The 16,502-nt window shown below is 45.5% G+C and overlaps 1 protein-coding gene across 1 annotated transcript; it reads left to right on the top strand.

Annotated features, from left to right (window-relative positions):
* Positions 1-8,941: 8,941 nt before the first annotated feature.
* LOC138729359 (patatin-like phospholipase domain-containing protein 7) lies at positions 8,942-15,373 on the top strand. Its single transcript, XM_069873504.1, has 3 exons — positions 8,942-8,988; positions 9,858-10,004; positions 15,103-15,373. Exons 1-3 carry the CDS (start codon positions 8,962-8,964, stop codon positions 15,304-15,306), a joined length of 378 nt encoding a protein of 125 aa, XP_069729605.1. The 5' UTR covers positions 8,942-8,961; the 3' UTR covers positions 15,307-15,373.
* Positions 15,374-16,502: the final 1,129 nt, after the last annotated feature.

The following is a 16,502-nucleotide window of genomic DNA, read 5'->3' as shown; positions in this document are numbered from 1 at the left end:
CTTTTAGTTTCTTTTAATTCATTACTTTTAGAATGATGGTTTAAAATTTTGGGGGATTGAATTAGCACACTCCATCACAGCAGAGAGGAGACGAGCACCTGAGTTTTGACGGGCGACCATTTCTTTTAGGGCTGTTTAGAGTATCTGGGAAGCGGGGGAGAGCAAGTTAAGCTCTCTGTAATGCTCCACGTGTGCCATATATGCTGCTGTGACCCTGCAGTAATCTTCCACCTTTGCAGGATGGAACAGAAGTGGTTGTCAAGGAGGTGCTGGCAGGAGACAGCGTCCACAGCCTTCTCAGCATTCTCGATGTTATCACGGTGAGTTCTTGAACGTGCAGGTTTTCTGCAGTGCTGCTTTGTGTCACAGAGACTGCTGGGGCAAACAGGCTTTGAATGTTGGTAGGGGAGAAGTGGAGTGGAAAATGTTTCTTTGACCAATTCTTTTCCTCCTCCCAGGCCTTCACAACTGTAAACTTAGCTCTGGGGTATGTTCATTAGTTATGAAAGGCGTATGCTTGACAGCATAACGCTGCCTGTTTCTGATAAGCACTAGGATCTGAATTATTCTTCTATGGCTGGAAAACTGAGGTATGGTTTGATTTGTTCAAGGTCACAGAGCAGTCGGGAGGACCAGGTTATGGCCCAGAAATCCAGGCTTCGGCGCTTAGTGTTATTTACTGAATTTACTTTCCTTTAGTTTAATGAAAATAACTCTTGACATTTATTATTGTAATTATGCTGTGAAACCATTTGATGGGTTTAATATTTTCCAAATACGTTAGTGTTGCTGGTGACCATCGGAAGGCTGTGCTGCTCTCTGGCAGGTGGCACAATGAGCACAATGCTAGCTGGTCATATTTGTTGCACAAATTAGTGTTGTGGCTTTTGTTTCAGGTGGAATGACGATGAGGGTTTTTGCTGGAATTGTCACAGTGCCTCTTTTCAGGAATACCTAAACTGGTGGTGGTGAATTCATCTTTGTTGAAACACAAACACTTCAAGCGTTTACTTGAAGGATTTTGATAGCTGAGAGGGTGAAGATAATCCAATCAGGAAGTTGTTCATATTTGACGTGTATCACATTTCTCTTGTGCTTGGCCATCTCCTGTCATTAAAAGGAACTGCTAATTTAGGTGTGAGCGGCTTTAAGATTCTGTAAAGTGCTCTTTGCCACTTCAGCTGCAAGCAGCTGTACAGATATATATAAAATTTCCATCAAACCTGTCAAATGTGATAAACAATGTTTAAGCTCGGTAGTGCTTTCTTCTGTAGAAAGTAATGGCAAGTGAGTAATTTGGACAGTACGAGTCCAGTTCTTGCTGTCAAATCCGTATTAACAGCAGATTTAGAGCATCTTTGCCCTTGGTACGTCCACCAGTAAATTTCTTCAAGGACATTGTTCTATAGAGCAGGACCATGTGTAGGAATGTGATGGTCATGTTCTTCTCCAGTATTTTTTGCTAATAAATGAGAGGAAATCCTTCTTCTGCAACAATAATTTGTGATTTTGTTTTAAATGGCGGTTGCCATTTATTTTGTGTTATTTTTTTCTTTAAATTCTTGTTCTGTTATTTATTTGTCTTCTCCTCCTGTGCTTTGCCCTGGTGAGGCTGCATCTCGAATCCTGAGTTCGGTTTTGGGCCCCTCGCTATAGGAAAGACATTGAGGTCCTGGAGTGTGTCCAGAGAAGGGGAACAAAGGTGGTGAAGGGTCTGGAGAACAAGTCTTATGAGGAGCGGCTGAGAGAGCCGGGGGTGTTTAGCCTGGAGAAGAGGAGGCTGAGGGGAGACCTCATTGCTCTCTCCAACTGCCTGAAAGGAGGTTGTAGTGAGGTGGGTCTTCGTCTCTTCTCCCAAGTGAGAGGCAATAGGACAAGAGAAAATGGCCTCAAGCTGTGTCAGGGGAGGTTTAGATTGGACATTAGGAAAAATTTCTTCACTGAAACGGTTCTCAAGCACTGGCAGAGGCTGCCCAGGGAGGTCCCCTCCCATCCCTGGAGGGGTTTTAAAAGCGGGTGAGGTGCTTGGGGACATGATTTAGTAGTAGACAGGTATGATTGGAGTCAATTATCTCTGAGGTCTTTTCCGGCCTAATGATTCTGTTCTGTAATTTTTCTTTTTCATTAGTTCTGCTGCTGGTAAGTCAGAAAATAAGACTTGACAGTGTGTAGAGAAGAGCCATCGGTGTGTGAAAGAACACACAATGAAAAACCTTGCAGAATTTTTTTTTTCTGTAGTAACTACTTCACATTTATTTTTTCAATTCTTTTTTTCCCCTTTTCCCCAGCTTTGTGATCTGGTTGATTTATTTCTGTTTTCCCTTGTGCTCCTTGCTGCCGTTAGGCATAGGAGTAGTTTGAAAAGAGAGAAGGCAAACAGAGAGAAAGTAGTGTTGATGAAACTAGAAGAGACTTCTCAGTGGCATTCCATGTTAATGAGTAAGGCTCAGAACTTCTCACAGACAACGCAACCTTAATCAGGTTTCACTGTACTCCTAAACACGTGGATCTGGCATAAAGAAAGGATTTGAGTTGTCTGAGCTGGATTTTGGTTTCTGTGACTGATTTTGTAATGCACGGCGTCAGGCCAGCCCCCCACTTGGTTGAGTGATGTGCAGGAAAACTGAGGCTGTTGCAAGAAGTGGCAAACTCTTCTTGTTGGGTCTAAAAGAAAATTCACACAGGAGGTTCTTTTGTCATTTAATGTTCCAGTTTTTTTTCGATTCAAGTCTACGAACTACAAAGGTACTAGCTCTGACAGGAGAGGCTTGTTGTGTGTTTCGCTCATCTGAGGACAGGTAAATGCTGCTGCCTCACAACTCGAAGGAGAAACTGGAAGCTGTTGAATCTGGGTAGATGCTAGCCTGTTCTTGGAATTTTGGAACAGTTCTCTGTGGTAGTTAATCTGACTGTGTTGATACAGCCTCACACGTTAAAGTAATCTCTGAACTAGGCATTGGCAATTTCTCTGTGAGAGTTTCTAGAGGCTGTTCTGAGTGCTCCCGTACTTCTGGTGCTGTCAAAGGTGTTTCGTGAAGGAAAACTCACTGTTTAGAGTTAAATGGGGAAATAGAGACAGTGTTTGATGCTGATGGCGAGAGCTTTGGATTTTGCTCCTGTTTATCCTCCATGTTGAGATGGTATTTTGAAATCTGTGAGCGGGTGGCATAGCTGGAATGAAAAAGAAGAGACTGAGAGGAATATTCACCGGTTGCCAGTGACTAAAGGGAAAACAATGAAAGGCTGAAGATTAAAAGGATCTGGAAAAACATTTGGATAAAAGTGAGCCTGCAAGGCTCAAGACTATTTAAATGGCAGTGGACATGATAGATGAGGTTATAAAGAAATGATTGATTGCTGCAAGAGCTTTGGGTTGCAGCAGTGGTGATGTTGTGTGGAGGATGGCAGGTAGGAGCAGCAGAAGGCAAAAGTCAAGCAATGGGAATAGGGAGAACATGCCACGATATTGCTACAAAAAGGAGCTGCCGCTCCAGGCAGGAGAATGTGAGGCATCGGTGTCCTCTGTAGCAGATTTCTTAATCAAGTTCATTGAATTTGGCTGTTTGCTGTCATCTGGATTTAAATTCAGCTCTGGCATTCCTAAGCTACAGTACTTGATTGCTCTGCAGCTCTGGGAATGACACAGAAGTAAATCGTTACGTGTGCTGAGAACAAAAAGTTCTCTGTTGAAAATCCCTAATTCATTACTGATTATAACGTAACAGTTCCTTGTGACCTGAATGTGTGGCTGTAAAATATTATAATGGAAACGTGGTGTTTGTCTCATGCAGCTGATGACATTGTGTTTGAGAGAGCTGACAGTTGTGGGAACATTTCCTTGTGTCCCCCTGACAGCGCATTCCAGCCCAGTTAGATGTGGGGGTTGGCCCTTGCAGCACCAGGATGCTTGGATGCAGGGAGCTTGAAAAGGAAACATTATAACCTGAAAATCAGTAGGAATGTCCTGTTCTTTGGAGAAAAAGGCTGCTGCATCATTATCTGCTATTATATTAACACTGGGCTTCTAAGATGCTGTTGGAACTGTTTTATCCTCAATCGAACGCTGTGCAAAGAATGACCCATAAACTTCTCTGGGTAAAGCGCAAACTCTATAACTGTGCAGTACAGGGCTCACTTTACCCTTTGGAATAACTGCTATGGGACACCATTCAACTCATCGCTGGACAAAGGACAAGCATTTACAGATTTAATAAGTTTTCTCAGTTTATCAGTATGTGTTTGGTACAGAGAGTGCTAAGAAATGCAGATGATGGCAAGTACAGTGATATATGGAGATAAAAGCAGACAGTAGGCCAGAAAGCCAAGTGTATCCTCGGCTGCATCCAAAGCAGTGGGACCAGCAGGGCGAGGGGGGGATTCTGCCCCTCTGCTCTTGTGAGACCTCACCTAGAATCCTGTATTCAGTTCTGGAGTCCTCAACACAGAAAGGACATGGAGCTGTTGGAGCGAGTCTAGAGGAGGCCATGAAGATGATCCTCTCATATGAGGACAGGCCGAGAGAGTTGGGGTTGTTCAGCCCGGAGAAGAGGAGGCTGCAGGGAAGACTTAAAGCAGCTTCCAGTCCTGAAAGTGGCTCCAGGAAAGCTGGGGAGGGACTCTGGATCAGGGAGTGCAGGGTTAGGATGAGGGGAACAGTTTTCAGCTGAAAGAGGGGAGATTGAGCTGAGATCTTAGGCAGAAATGTTTTGCTGTGAGGGTGGAGAGGCCCTGGCCCAGGCTGCCCCATCCCTGGAGGGGTTCAAGGCCAGGTTGGATGAGGCTTTGAGTAACTGGTTCCCATAGGAGGTGTCCCTGCCCATGGCAAGGGTGGGACTGGATGGGCTTTGAGGTCCCTTCCAACCCAAGGATTGTATATGCAGTTCCTTTTACATTTGGATGTAGGGAGAAATCCAAATGACATTTGTCTGAAGCCAGGCTTTGGTCTGTGAAAGAGGACTATTGCATTTATTTTTGGGTACAACAAAAGCACAGAAATGTCATTTGTTAATTTCTTTACTTAATTAAAAGAAAATCAGGAAATTTGAGGATGCCTGGTAGCTTTGCAGTGTGGGTCAGAGGTGTTTAAAATTTGAATTCCCTCAGGAACTCAAAAATCACAGCTATTAATATCATCCCCGGATTTTATAAAAAGGTCAGCTAAAGTTGATGTAATTAAGAAAGTGGTTCCAATTAATTTAATTTAATTTTAGAATCTACTTCATTGAGGCTTGCAGACAGCAGGGCAAGCAGAGTTATAGCTGTGTTTTCCAAAGCTGTTACGGAATGCATCTTGTTTGGTTGTGCTGGGTTCTTTAGCAGCGATTCTTCTGCAGTGATTGTGTTTGACACTCTGGAAGCCTTGCAGGTTTTTTCTTTCAGTGTCGGTGTGTTCATATTATGAGGGGTTACAGGGTATGGACACGAGGAGAGAGGGGGGAGACAGGCTGAGGGAGCCCTCAGTGTTGAGGCTCTCCTCGTTGTGAGGTGTGTCTGCTGTCAAGTTAAGATGATGGCATGTAGAGAGGAGAAGAAAGGGTAGCAGGGTTTCGTGCATCTTGCTTCATTTTTACCAATAAAAAGTTGATTCACTTACTCTTCAGTTTGTTACGTACATGTACAATGTCCCAGGTACGGTTTTTCTTAACTTCCATGTTACTGTCCAGAAGGGCGGAGTTGGCAGAGAGGTAGGATTTTTGCGTGGTGATAAGCGGATTGTCTTTCTGAACCAGGAAAACAAATTGAGGGAAAATACTGAAGTCACCCATGCAAGCCCTGGCTATATTTTCACGTGTTAGGCTGGTTTGTGCTGTGCAGCCCTCTGCACCAGCAGACCTGATTCAGTGGTGAATTCAGCAATGCTTCCTCTGAATGTAGCGACGTCCCCCCAGGTGGATGGAGTTTGGTGGGATCTACCCATGCAGCCCTGTAGCACCTTAAAGGTGTATGCTCCTGGAAGCTTTTATGTGGAAGGATCTCTGCTTACTTAGCAGGAAATGTGCCTGTTTGTCCTTCCTTCCTCCTTTTATGTGTCATAAGAGTTATGTCAGGGTACCCAGAGCTTAGCAGAGAGAGAATGTTATTTTTTACTGACAGGAAGAGCATATCGAATAGGGTAATTATCATTAGCGTTGGTTAAGGGAGCTGATTTCTGTTCACTGCACTGAGGTTGCAGCCGCTGCCTGGCTTGCAGAGAAGGTCTCTTGATGTCTGTAATGAAAAGATCAAGATCTTGCTTCAGATTCTGTTCTACTGTGTGCTCAGACTCCATGGGGATATTGGTCATGTTTATTATTCAGGGAAGAGAGGACTGTCTGTTATGAGAGTCCTGCAGGTGCTGTTATCTCAGTATCTCTTTGATTTGCTTGAGTCATCAGAATTGACAAAAACTGCTAAAAATGGCTTTGGGGAAAACCTTTTTGTCTCAATTTCTCCTGGAGTTGGGGTGCAATTTGTTCTTCTGTTTTTTTGTGTTGCTATCTAACTTGAAACGTAGGAATTGATTAGATGAGGAAATGTCATCCTGCCAAGTTAGTCTGATCTGCTTTTACAGTATCTAGACCGCTTGTATGGAGAAAGAGTTAAATCACGTGGTGTCACTGGGCTGGTGGGCGGAAGAATTCAGTGAACAAACCAAAAAAAATGGGTTCCTCTACTTCATCATTTTATGCTTCCGGGAAGTAAGTGTTCCCAACTTTTTTTTTTTTTAAGGTTAGGCAGCAGTTGTCTTTTATTGATTTGTTGGATGGGTTTCTTTTGTCACAAATTAAGAGAAGCTGCTTTTCCTTCCCCAAAGCTGAAGCCGTGGCCCTACAGTGTAAATACGGCACCGCCTTGAGAAAAGCAGGTAGTTCAGCAAGGGAGCGCTTGGAAGGCCGGAGGCAGCTGAAATGCTGCCAGGGACTGTCAGTTACTGTTGTTTTTGCAACTGCTTCCATACCAGCAGTGTGTGGGATACCAGTGAGCATGTGTTCATCAAACACGATTGCATTCCGCTCTTGTTTCCCACTGCCTTCCGTTCCTTTGACTCAACAACTCTGGTTAAAGCTTGTTCTGCTGTAGCCTTCCAAACTCCAATTTGAGCAACAAGACAGTTTAATTAATCGCTGTGTGGGAAGCTTATATCTACAAATGAGACGAAGAATTCTACTTCTTGAATAGAAGAAAATAAGCTGGTAGACATACGCTTTCACTCTTAGAATGCCTCCTCTTTTCCTCTCTCTGATTTTTTAACATGCAGAGATCTGTAGGGGATGCTTTTTGTGCCTACTTGCCGGTTATCAGGTTATTTAGGGTTAACCTGAGAAGCCTGTGTTTAGTTTTAAAAGGCCCTTGGTGTATGGGCCTCAGTGATTATGCCGACCCTGTGATTGGTGGGGCAGTATAATTGATGGGTTGTCACATCAGCCCATGTGGAATTCCATGCTGCTATTTCTACTATCCCAGCCTTTTTTTTGTTTATCACTAATTTAGGGTCTTTAATGTGAAGCCTACGAAATTCAGTCAGCAGAATAAACAGCTTTAGGGGTTTTGTTTTATGGCTTGAAAGGTTTGCTGATGACGATCTTTGGGTCAACTTGTTGGGTTTCTGGTTTGGAGGCTGATCATTAAGTGATGTTATGACTCCAGTAGCAGATGGGGATTTCCTGCCGACAGAGATTTGTTCACGTGTGTAGATAACATGGAAAAGAGTGCTCTGAGGTAGTTCTGAATCCTTGGGATGGTAGGATTCTCTCCCTGTCCTGGCTGGAGGGAGATAGGAGTCCAGCTCCTTCAGAAATAAAGTAAGTGTATTTTTAAAAGTAAACTTGTAGATAGCTGTTGATGGGAGAGTGATTTTTTCACCTGAATATATGTTAGAAGGGTGTAAATATAGGGCACCTTCGTGCTTCCAGAAGGTACCTTTCCAAAGATCAGGGCAATCCTGAGCAAACTCTAGTGTTTGTGTGGAGAGAGAGGGAAGGATGGGGGAGGAATTCAGAATTAAGGGTTTCGGTCCTTTCAGAGTTTATCTGGTAACAAAATTCAACAGTGAGGAGAGACAATTATTTTTCCTAAGGGCCCATCCTATGTCTGAGCAGCAATCTGAATTTCAAAAAAAGTGTAAGAGCAATGCAGTAACAGAAGGAAAAAGGCCTGAGGGACAAAATCTAGACTTCTCTGAATGCAGCATATTTTTAAGATATATTGGGTGTAGAAAGCTGAAAGAAATGGTTATAGGTTTATTTGTGAAAGGGATCTACAATCTCTCTATGCTTCTTAAACTCCTTGGTAGGTCATCAGGCTGTGGCTATCCTCTTGAAGGTAATTAAATAGGAAGCGTTTCCCAGTAACATTTGTGTTATTGTCTCAGGAGGTGGATGGAGCGGCCGAGGAGCTAATGTAGTTGATGTATTAAAATTGGGAAGGGAGGAATAGAAGTGGTTAGAGTTCAAATTCATGAGCTAAGCACCACTTAGAAGGGCATTTCTTATATATCTCTTGGCATGTGACGTACTTGGGAAGTTTGGAAGAGTTCTAGGAAAGATCTGAAATGATTTTAGGCGTGGGGAGAGATGCTTTCCATGGAGAGATTCAAAGAAGTTGCTGATCATCATAATCTCCCTATGAAAGCTCTTGCAGTATGTCGTGTACAAAGAAAGGTTGTTTGATTTAGTGGAGAAAAGGTTTGTTAGAACCGTTTCCTGAAAGCAGCGAGGAAAATCTGTTTGGATTTGCCTCTTCCTGATGATCTCCAGACCTGAGTGACTCTGTTTTGTCTGTCCTGGAAAAATTATTGTACTCCGGACCAGAGTGGGTTTGGGCATTTTGAGGTATCTGTGAGCTGAGAGGAGGTGATTTACAGTTGCCATCAGCTCTTCCAAGTCTAAAGGAACTACGAAATAAATAAGAATATGAGCATGCCACATGTCAGACATGGACATGGCGTCTGAGAGAGCCAGGGTGCACTTTGGCGCAGAGGACATGCCCAGCAGTCCTGTTGTGAGCAAGGTGGGTCTGCTTCCTTCCTTTGGAGGCTCCAACACGGGTCTCGCACTGCAGTTCCTTACGCATTGTTATTGTGTGTGTAGTGTAAATGTTTTCTCCCTGTCTTTGAAACGCTGCTTGTACGAGCCGTGGGAGTTGGTGCTGTTGTGGGATTTGGTACTGGGGTGTTTTATAGTCATTTCAGTGGTTTTTGGTGTGGGGTTTTTAGTGCAGATCTCAAAGCTCTATGGAGATTCCCTTGGCATGGCAAAGCAGTGCTGCAACTCCTTGATTTGAGGTATTCCCTTCCTCTGACTCATGACAAGGATTGTTAGGAAAGGTAAATTTGTCAGGCTGTGCTTTATTTGTGAGAACTGCTTTGCAGCAAGAGATTAAACATGTACCCACCTGTGAGCTGCCTGTAGGTTTTCAGTCATGGTGTGTAAATGGTTCTTTGTTGTTGTCTGCTTTTTACAAGCCGTCGACCTGGAAGTTAAGAGCGGGAAAAAAAAAGTGCTCTTGAGTTGTAAAACTACGAAAATATCTGAAGAGAAACAGTGTAGCCGTGATGGACATTATATCTTTTCCTCCATCTTAGTTTGGTGTTGATCAAGTTTTAGTTTGATCAAGCTGGCAGCTGCCCAGTTTCTGAGAAGTCTCTCATTCTTCCCTTTTGCAAGCTGGGATGAGTAACTTTGTTTGACTTGAGTGTCAAGTTTTGCAGAAAAATACAAGGATAATGAAGTTAGCAAGCTGTTTCTTTTTGGAAAGCGAGCTTTTTGTTCAGGCCATGAGTCGTGGTGGATGGAGAACACGGGCAAACAGCAAGTTTCTGCTGGGGAGGTGCCAGTTATAACATCTAAACTGACTGGTTATGTATGTGTTCTCTGCAGTTGCTATTGAAGAAGGCGGTGCCGGTGAGAGAAACTCCTTTGGCAGTTTTCCATTACAGTGCTGTGCAAGATTCCTGTAATAGCAAACATGTTGATGCTATCGTTGAAGCAGCAAAGAAAGACCTTTCAACATTGATGAAACTTGATGTAAGTTATTGCAGGAGGAAATAGCTATGGTTTTGCCTTTTATCTACTTCTGACAGGCACTTAAAAGTCAATTGTCTCCCTAGTACACTGTAGACTAGCTGAATGTTTTATTCTCTAGTCTGTGGAAGGTATTAGCAGGACTAGAATAAATCTGAATTATTCTGCCATTTGAAAAGACCACGCTGAAATGCACTGCATGAATCTTTTCGCGCTGCGTACAGATTTATCCGTGTGAGAAGTAAACATGCAGTTCCTGCTGCCTTGTAATTCCGTGCTCTCGTGCACTGTGTGAACAAGTTCTGTAACGGCATTCAGGTGGTTGCTGAACGTGTTCATCCTGTTGGCATAGCATCCGAGTGCCTCGTTCGATGTTCACAGTTGAATCTCTGTACTTGGCCCGTGGCTGTGAGTGCGTTTCACAGCCGAGCGACTGTGCTTCCCTTCCAAGTTAAATGCTTGCTCCTTACAGTTGGTGTTATTGAGCTCAGCCCTCACTTCTCACCTTGGTGGTGCAAGAGGGAATGCAAGTGTTTCTTTTCGTCATTCTGGTGATTCCAGCTGCGTTTCATTACAGAGGGGGATCTATCCCGGCAGCTCTTCAGGCAATTTGAGGAAATGATAGTAATGCAGCTGCAGGCATCCTGGTTTTATTTCCGCACGTGTTTCAGTGCCAGGGGCTTGAGCGCAGCTGCTGCAGCTCCTCCTCTGCTTCAGGAGACCTCGCCAAACAATGCTTAGTAGACATCAATAGATTTACTTTTGGATTTTAATTTTCTCTGCTGATTTGCAAACTATTCCCCTTGCAACGTGAAAATCGGGGCTGTGATGTTTGGGTTGCTGGCAGCGCACTGGGATCCGTGCTCTGCGTTGCTGCTGGGCTGACTGAGGGGTGCAGTGCTGGCGGTTGGTGTGCTGCACACTTAGCTCTCTGCTTATGGCCGTTTTCAGTTTCTCAGGCATTTGTATCCTGATGAAACATTGCAGGCTATTTTAGAAGAACTTCTTCTTACAGATGGAGTGAAATAGAACTGGGTGCTTCCATCGGCTCTGCTCAGCCCTCTGTTCTTGGTCAGACTGGCCTCAGACACCACTTGTGATGGAAGTTTGTATCCCATATACAGTTGATATCTTCCTTTTAGACCCATCGGATCACGAACAAAATTCCAGGATACTGATGCTACCTATTGCAGCACTTTTTTTTTTTTAAATCTAGAATAAATTTCTTGGTAATTAACAAGTAAACAGGTTAGAGCTGAAGTTAATTGGAACAATGTTCTTGAAATGCAGCATCTACCAGACAAGACAGTGCTTTTACCATGATCTAAATAATAATAAAATTTGGTCGGCTTGTCAAACCAATCGGGTAGCAACTCAGTTTTTCACAATTTGATGGAATGTGGCCCGGTGCCAGAAATCTCATCTGGAGGTCGGTGTTAATTGTTTCTGTGCAGTGTAGTAGAAGTTTCTTCTTCTACAGGCAATGGGAGAAACAACTTCTTGTATTTAAAGTATTTGTGTTCAATACTACTTAGATCAAGAAAGAAAATGATTTCCTTAAGCTGTTTTCTTCAAGTCAGCTGAGATCTCTTGTTTCCTCACTGGCTGGAAGCATTTTAAGATGTCGCTTTTCAGAACAGCCAGACAGTATGAACAAAATGAAGTTGTTAATTTTTTTTTTCATAGGAGAGAGAGAGAGAAAAGGGATCATTTCCTGTTGGAGAGAGAGGCAGTATTATTTCCAATCACCGTTGCATATCCAACTTCAGAATTAACATTTTTTTTCTTTTGTTTTAAAGAGCTGGAATTCCTTGAGTGTCTGTCATGACTGGTTTTCAATTTCCTACAGCTTTTCCGTGTTTTTGGCTTTATCTGCAAGTAGGATATGAGAGTTAAACAATGTTGCAGGGCGAATCTTCTGCAGGAGTGATAGGGGAATTGAGTCATTCTGACACCAAAACTCTGTCCCAGTCAATTGCTGCTTTTGTTTATCGTTTGTAAGTGCTTTCTGCTTTCACTTCTGCATCATAAACCTCTGCCAATTTATTATCTGCTATAGTAACAGAAAGAAACTTGCTATGAAATGGGATTTTGTGGTGCTAGCAGCCTCTTTGCCTAAAAGCCACTGGCTGGAGGAAGGTGGAGGGGGTCAGTGCAGTTCTCTGCTCAAACCCTGTAACGATGTGCTGCTGGATTTGGGTTTGCTGGCCTTGTTCATTCAAGAGAGAAGATTCACAGGGTGAATCTTTTCTGTTGTCTTGTTTGTTGACTCTTTTGTTGCTTAATCCGGGTGGTAAGAGCACAGCAAAGTAGGATTTCAAGGACTGCTTGGAGGTCGTTCTGTCTCTTCCCATGCTCAAAGCAGAATCAACTATTGCCAAGTCATTTCTGGTAGGGTTTTGTCTAATCTGTTCTTAAAGATCTCCAATGATGAGGGCTTCACAGCTTTGTGTGCAATCTATTGCGATACTGAGTCTTAGACGTGAAGAAAATCTTTGCAGCAGTTTTTGTTAGAGCTAATGCAGCCAAAAAAAAGCTGTTGTTAAGTAGAGCTCATCAGGGAGCTTGTATTCCCTTACTGTGAGGTACTTTCCTAGTTAAAACTTTGTCGTTAAGTGTAGGTAATACTATACAACCGTAAATGTATAAATATGGAAGAATCATCGTAGAAATTAGTTGAGTTGATGTTGCTGAACTGAAATATTTTGATGGGTGCCTGTCAGGTTGTTTGCGTTGGATTTGTTTCCGTGAAGCAGACTGGCTTCAATAAAACTATTTCCTGATGAGGATCTGTTCTCTTCCTCAGCTGTAGGTGTAAAGAATAACTGATTATTTTGCTTGCTCTGTTTTTTTTTTTTTTTTTTCCATCTGAAAGGGAAAAGCGGAAAACCTGGCGTAACAGTTACAATGGTGAAATGTTTATGGCTTTGCTTTGTTCTCGTGCTGCAATAAGGTTACTGACTACGAGCAGATTCTGCTGAGCTGCTTGTGCTGAATTGTTTCTCGCTGTGCCCGCAGCTCTCTTGCTTTTAGTGGTTCTGCCTCTGAGGCAAAGCACTGGATGCAGTGGTGTTTGGCTTTGGCTTGTGGAGGCTAAATTGCAAGCCAGCAGAGGTGAGGGCCCTGGGGCTGCTTAGCCTGGAGAGGAGGAGGCTGAGGGGAGACCTCATCGCTCGTGGCAGCTCCTGAAAGGGGCTTGGGGTGAGGTGGGTGCTAGTCTCTTCTCCCAAATAACAAGGGGCAAGATAAGAGGAAATGGCCTCAAGTTGTGCCCGGGGAGCTTTAGATTGGCTCTTAGGAAAAATTCTTTACTGCAGGAGCATGAAGCCCTGGCAGAGGCTGCCCAGGGCAGCGGTGGAGCCTCCATCTCTGGAGGGGTTCAAAAAGTGTGTGGCTGTGGCACTTTGGGACACGGTTTAGTGGGCGTGGTTGGGTTGGGCTGACAGTTGGGCTTGGTGATCTTAGAGGTCTTTTCCATCCTTAATGATTCTCTAATTCTGACTGCGCTGTCACCTTTAGTGGAATGCAAGAATTGTGTAATGGAGCTGGTGCTTTTGCCCCTGCCCATTCTGGCTGTGATAATAAAATGTTGAGCTTTGGAAGATTTGCTGGTTTGGGTGGAAGTTTTGCTGGAGCAAGGATGACCTGAAATGTTAGGGTGTGATCCTGAGTGCACGTGGGACACCAGAATTTCCGGGCAGCCCTGTGAGAGGCAAGAAAACTGTGTCTGGTGGCTGTGATGTGCTCGGGGTGGTGATGCTGAGCAGTTTGGATCTGGAAAGGAATCCCCTGGTGCCCTGAGCCAGACGAGTGCCTTGTCACTACAAGGGCTTGGGATTGATTCATAGAATGACTAGGTTGGAAAAGACCTCTTGGATCATCGAGTCCAACCATTCCTACCTGCCATAAACCATGTCCCTGATTCCAAACTGAAGGCAGGGTTTTGGGAAGGCAAAAGGCAGTTGGGAGGAAAATTCCTGCTCTCCTGTGCAATCCATGTGCGCACGCGCACGAGAACTGATTTCATTGGGGAAGCTTTTGGTGTCCAGTGTGCATGAAGTTGTGCTCCGTGTGCACAGCACAGCTGGGCTGTGTGACTGGGAAATGGCTGTGGTGAAGCCAGTGTTACTGTCCTGTCCCATTCTTCTCTGATGTGGGCAGCACATCATGTGGGGTGTCATTTTTCTTGGAAAATAACTTTGGATTCCATCATTTTCATGCCCACTGTGTAAGTCTCTTTGTTACAGACACTTGAAAGGGTCTGGAGGCAAAACTGGCAAATATGAACTCCTTAAGAAGCCCCATCTGATCAATTGAAGTGTTCTAAATCTTTTCTTCTTCTGGAAGAAGTGTTTGTTGGGTAGAAACATGCTAAAATCCTGCACTGTATTTTAAAGAGATTTGAGTACTTATAACATGTTTAGTTGTTATTATTCTTCCTCGCGTACTTGGATCTTTACATGTGCACAGACATGTAACGTGCCCCCTTACGTACCTTGATGGGAATGGAGCATCCCACTTCCATCCTTCCTGAGGTCTGTGAAGACTTTGTCGTGCCCTGCACTGCGGCCTTTCAGGGATGTCACTCAATTGAAGCAAAGTTATTTTCTTTCTCTCCTCTCCTAGCAGAAATGCAGTATTATTTGTTTATAGCAAAGTGTATTCAGGATATAACGAGATTCATTTATAAGAATGCTGTGTAAACAGACAAGGTTATGCAAGGCAGATGAGGGGCAGCTCCAGTTACAGTGCTGCTGTCATCTGCTCTGCGGAACTGTGCTGTCCCTTATCATGCTGCTGTGATTACCCCATTCTCTCCATTTCCGATCCTGTTGCTATTTCCTGAGATCTTATGGCTGCAGCCTTCATTTCTCATAACCATACAAAGAGAAACACATTTTTCAATATTGCGGCTGCTTAGTTTTAAATATTCATAGCCTACTTTTACTAATTCACTTTTGTGTCTTATTTTATCACTTAATTGTTCAAAATCTATAGGGAGCCTTCTGGACAACAGATGGGTTGTGATAGAGCTGTCACCGTGATCATAGCTTTTAAAACCTTTGGGGATTGTATTGACCTCTTGTTCCATTTTCTCCAGGATGTTAATGTTTGCTTTGTGGTCTCGGGGATGCTTCACGTGTACCAGCGGAAGATAGACTCGGAGGAGGACACCTGCCTCTTCATTAGCCACCCGGGAGAGCTCGTCGGCCAGCTCGCTGTCCTGACGGGGGAACCACTGATTTTCACCATCAAGGCCAATCGAGACTGCAGCTTCCTGTCCATTTCCAAGTCCCATTTCTAAGAGTGAGTTCTACCATGAAAACATACATTGATTTCTTTTTATTTAATGTCTTACGGCCCTTTTGAAGAAATGGGAGTGGTGGGTGTGGCGTCAGGAATAAGAACGCTGAGACCCTTCCTGCCATTTTCGTGTCTTTATTGTGAGGGAGGGAGGGGTTTTGGAGGAGTGAGCAGAGTCCTGTGGTGCCCAGGGCTTCAGCGCGTGGCCCTGCTGGTGGCCAGTCCCTTCTTTTGCAGCTGTCAGGGTCGCCTTTCCAGCATCTGCGGGGCGGTGGCTTCTGGGTGGGTGAGGAAGAGTCCTGGGAGCTGCTGGTTCCTCCTCAGGCGGCAGCGGGGCCCGGGGGACGAGGAGCCCCTGGCTGGGGCCGAGCACAGTCCCCACCGCCAGCCGCCCACGGTGCCGCGTGCTGGTCTTGGCGCCGGCCTGGGGTGGGATTGAGGACGGAAGGGGGGCAGTCGGGACACCCCCACAAGGCAGCGGCCGAGATGACTGGGAGTCGTTGTGTGTCCAGGGCGGCGGCGCTGCTGGAGAGGGCAGGTCCTGGGGCAGGAGTCGCCCCGCGGGGGGCAGCGGCGCTGGCGCTGGGCACGGGACTGCGCTCCCGTCGGCGTCGGGAGGCAGAGGAGCTGGTGGTGGCCGTGGGACTGCGCTCCCGCTGCCCTCGGAAGGTGGCCCACCTGGTGCTGACGGTGAAGCTGCAGCTGCCTTGCTCCCGGACGCCGGCGTATCTGGTTGTGGCCACCAGGTTGCCCTGCCGTCTCTCTTGGTGGGCGACCCAGCCTGTTCTGCCCACAGGGCTGCGATCGCGCCACCACCTGAAGGAAGCGGAGATGAGGCCGTCAGGGCTGTGCTCAGAGCCCCTGGCCGAACGGGGTGCACCGTGGTGCAGGAGGTGGCAGGCTTCCCTCCTGCACTCTTTCACCATGAAGTCAATGAGCCCTCGCACGAAGGCCGCGGTGTGGCTGCGCAGGTGGGCGTGCAGCTCCTCAGCCAGGCGCTCTTCATGCAGCCCCAGGACGGGCAGGGCGCTCAGGACCATCTCTTGCAGCGCCAGGTCCTGCGCAGGCTCTTGCCCAAAGATGCGCCCCAGCTCCCGCTGCAGCCAGGGCCGCAGGTGGCGAAGGAGCCCCGGGTACTGGCGGAAGAGGTGGCCCCAGGTGGAGGCGGAGAGGCCGCCCACGGAGTCGGGATCCCAG

This window comes from Phaenicophaeus curvirostris, chromosome 20 (genome assembly GCF_032191515.1).
Source record: "Phaenicophaeus curvirostris isolate KB17595 chromosome 20, BPBGC_Pcur_1.0, whole genome shotgun sequence".
Classification (NCBI taxonomy): Eukaryota; Metazoa; Chordata; class Aves; order Cuculiformes; family Cuculidae; genus Phaenicophaeus; species Phaenicophaeus curvirostris.
The sequence above is the reverse complement of the archived record's forward strand: the minus strand, read 5'-3'. Positions and strand labels throughout refer to the sequence as shown.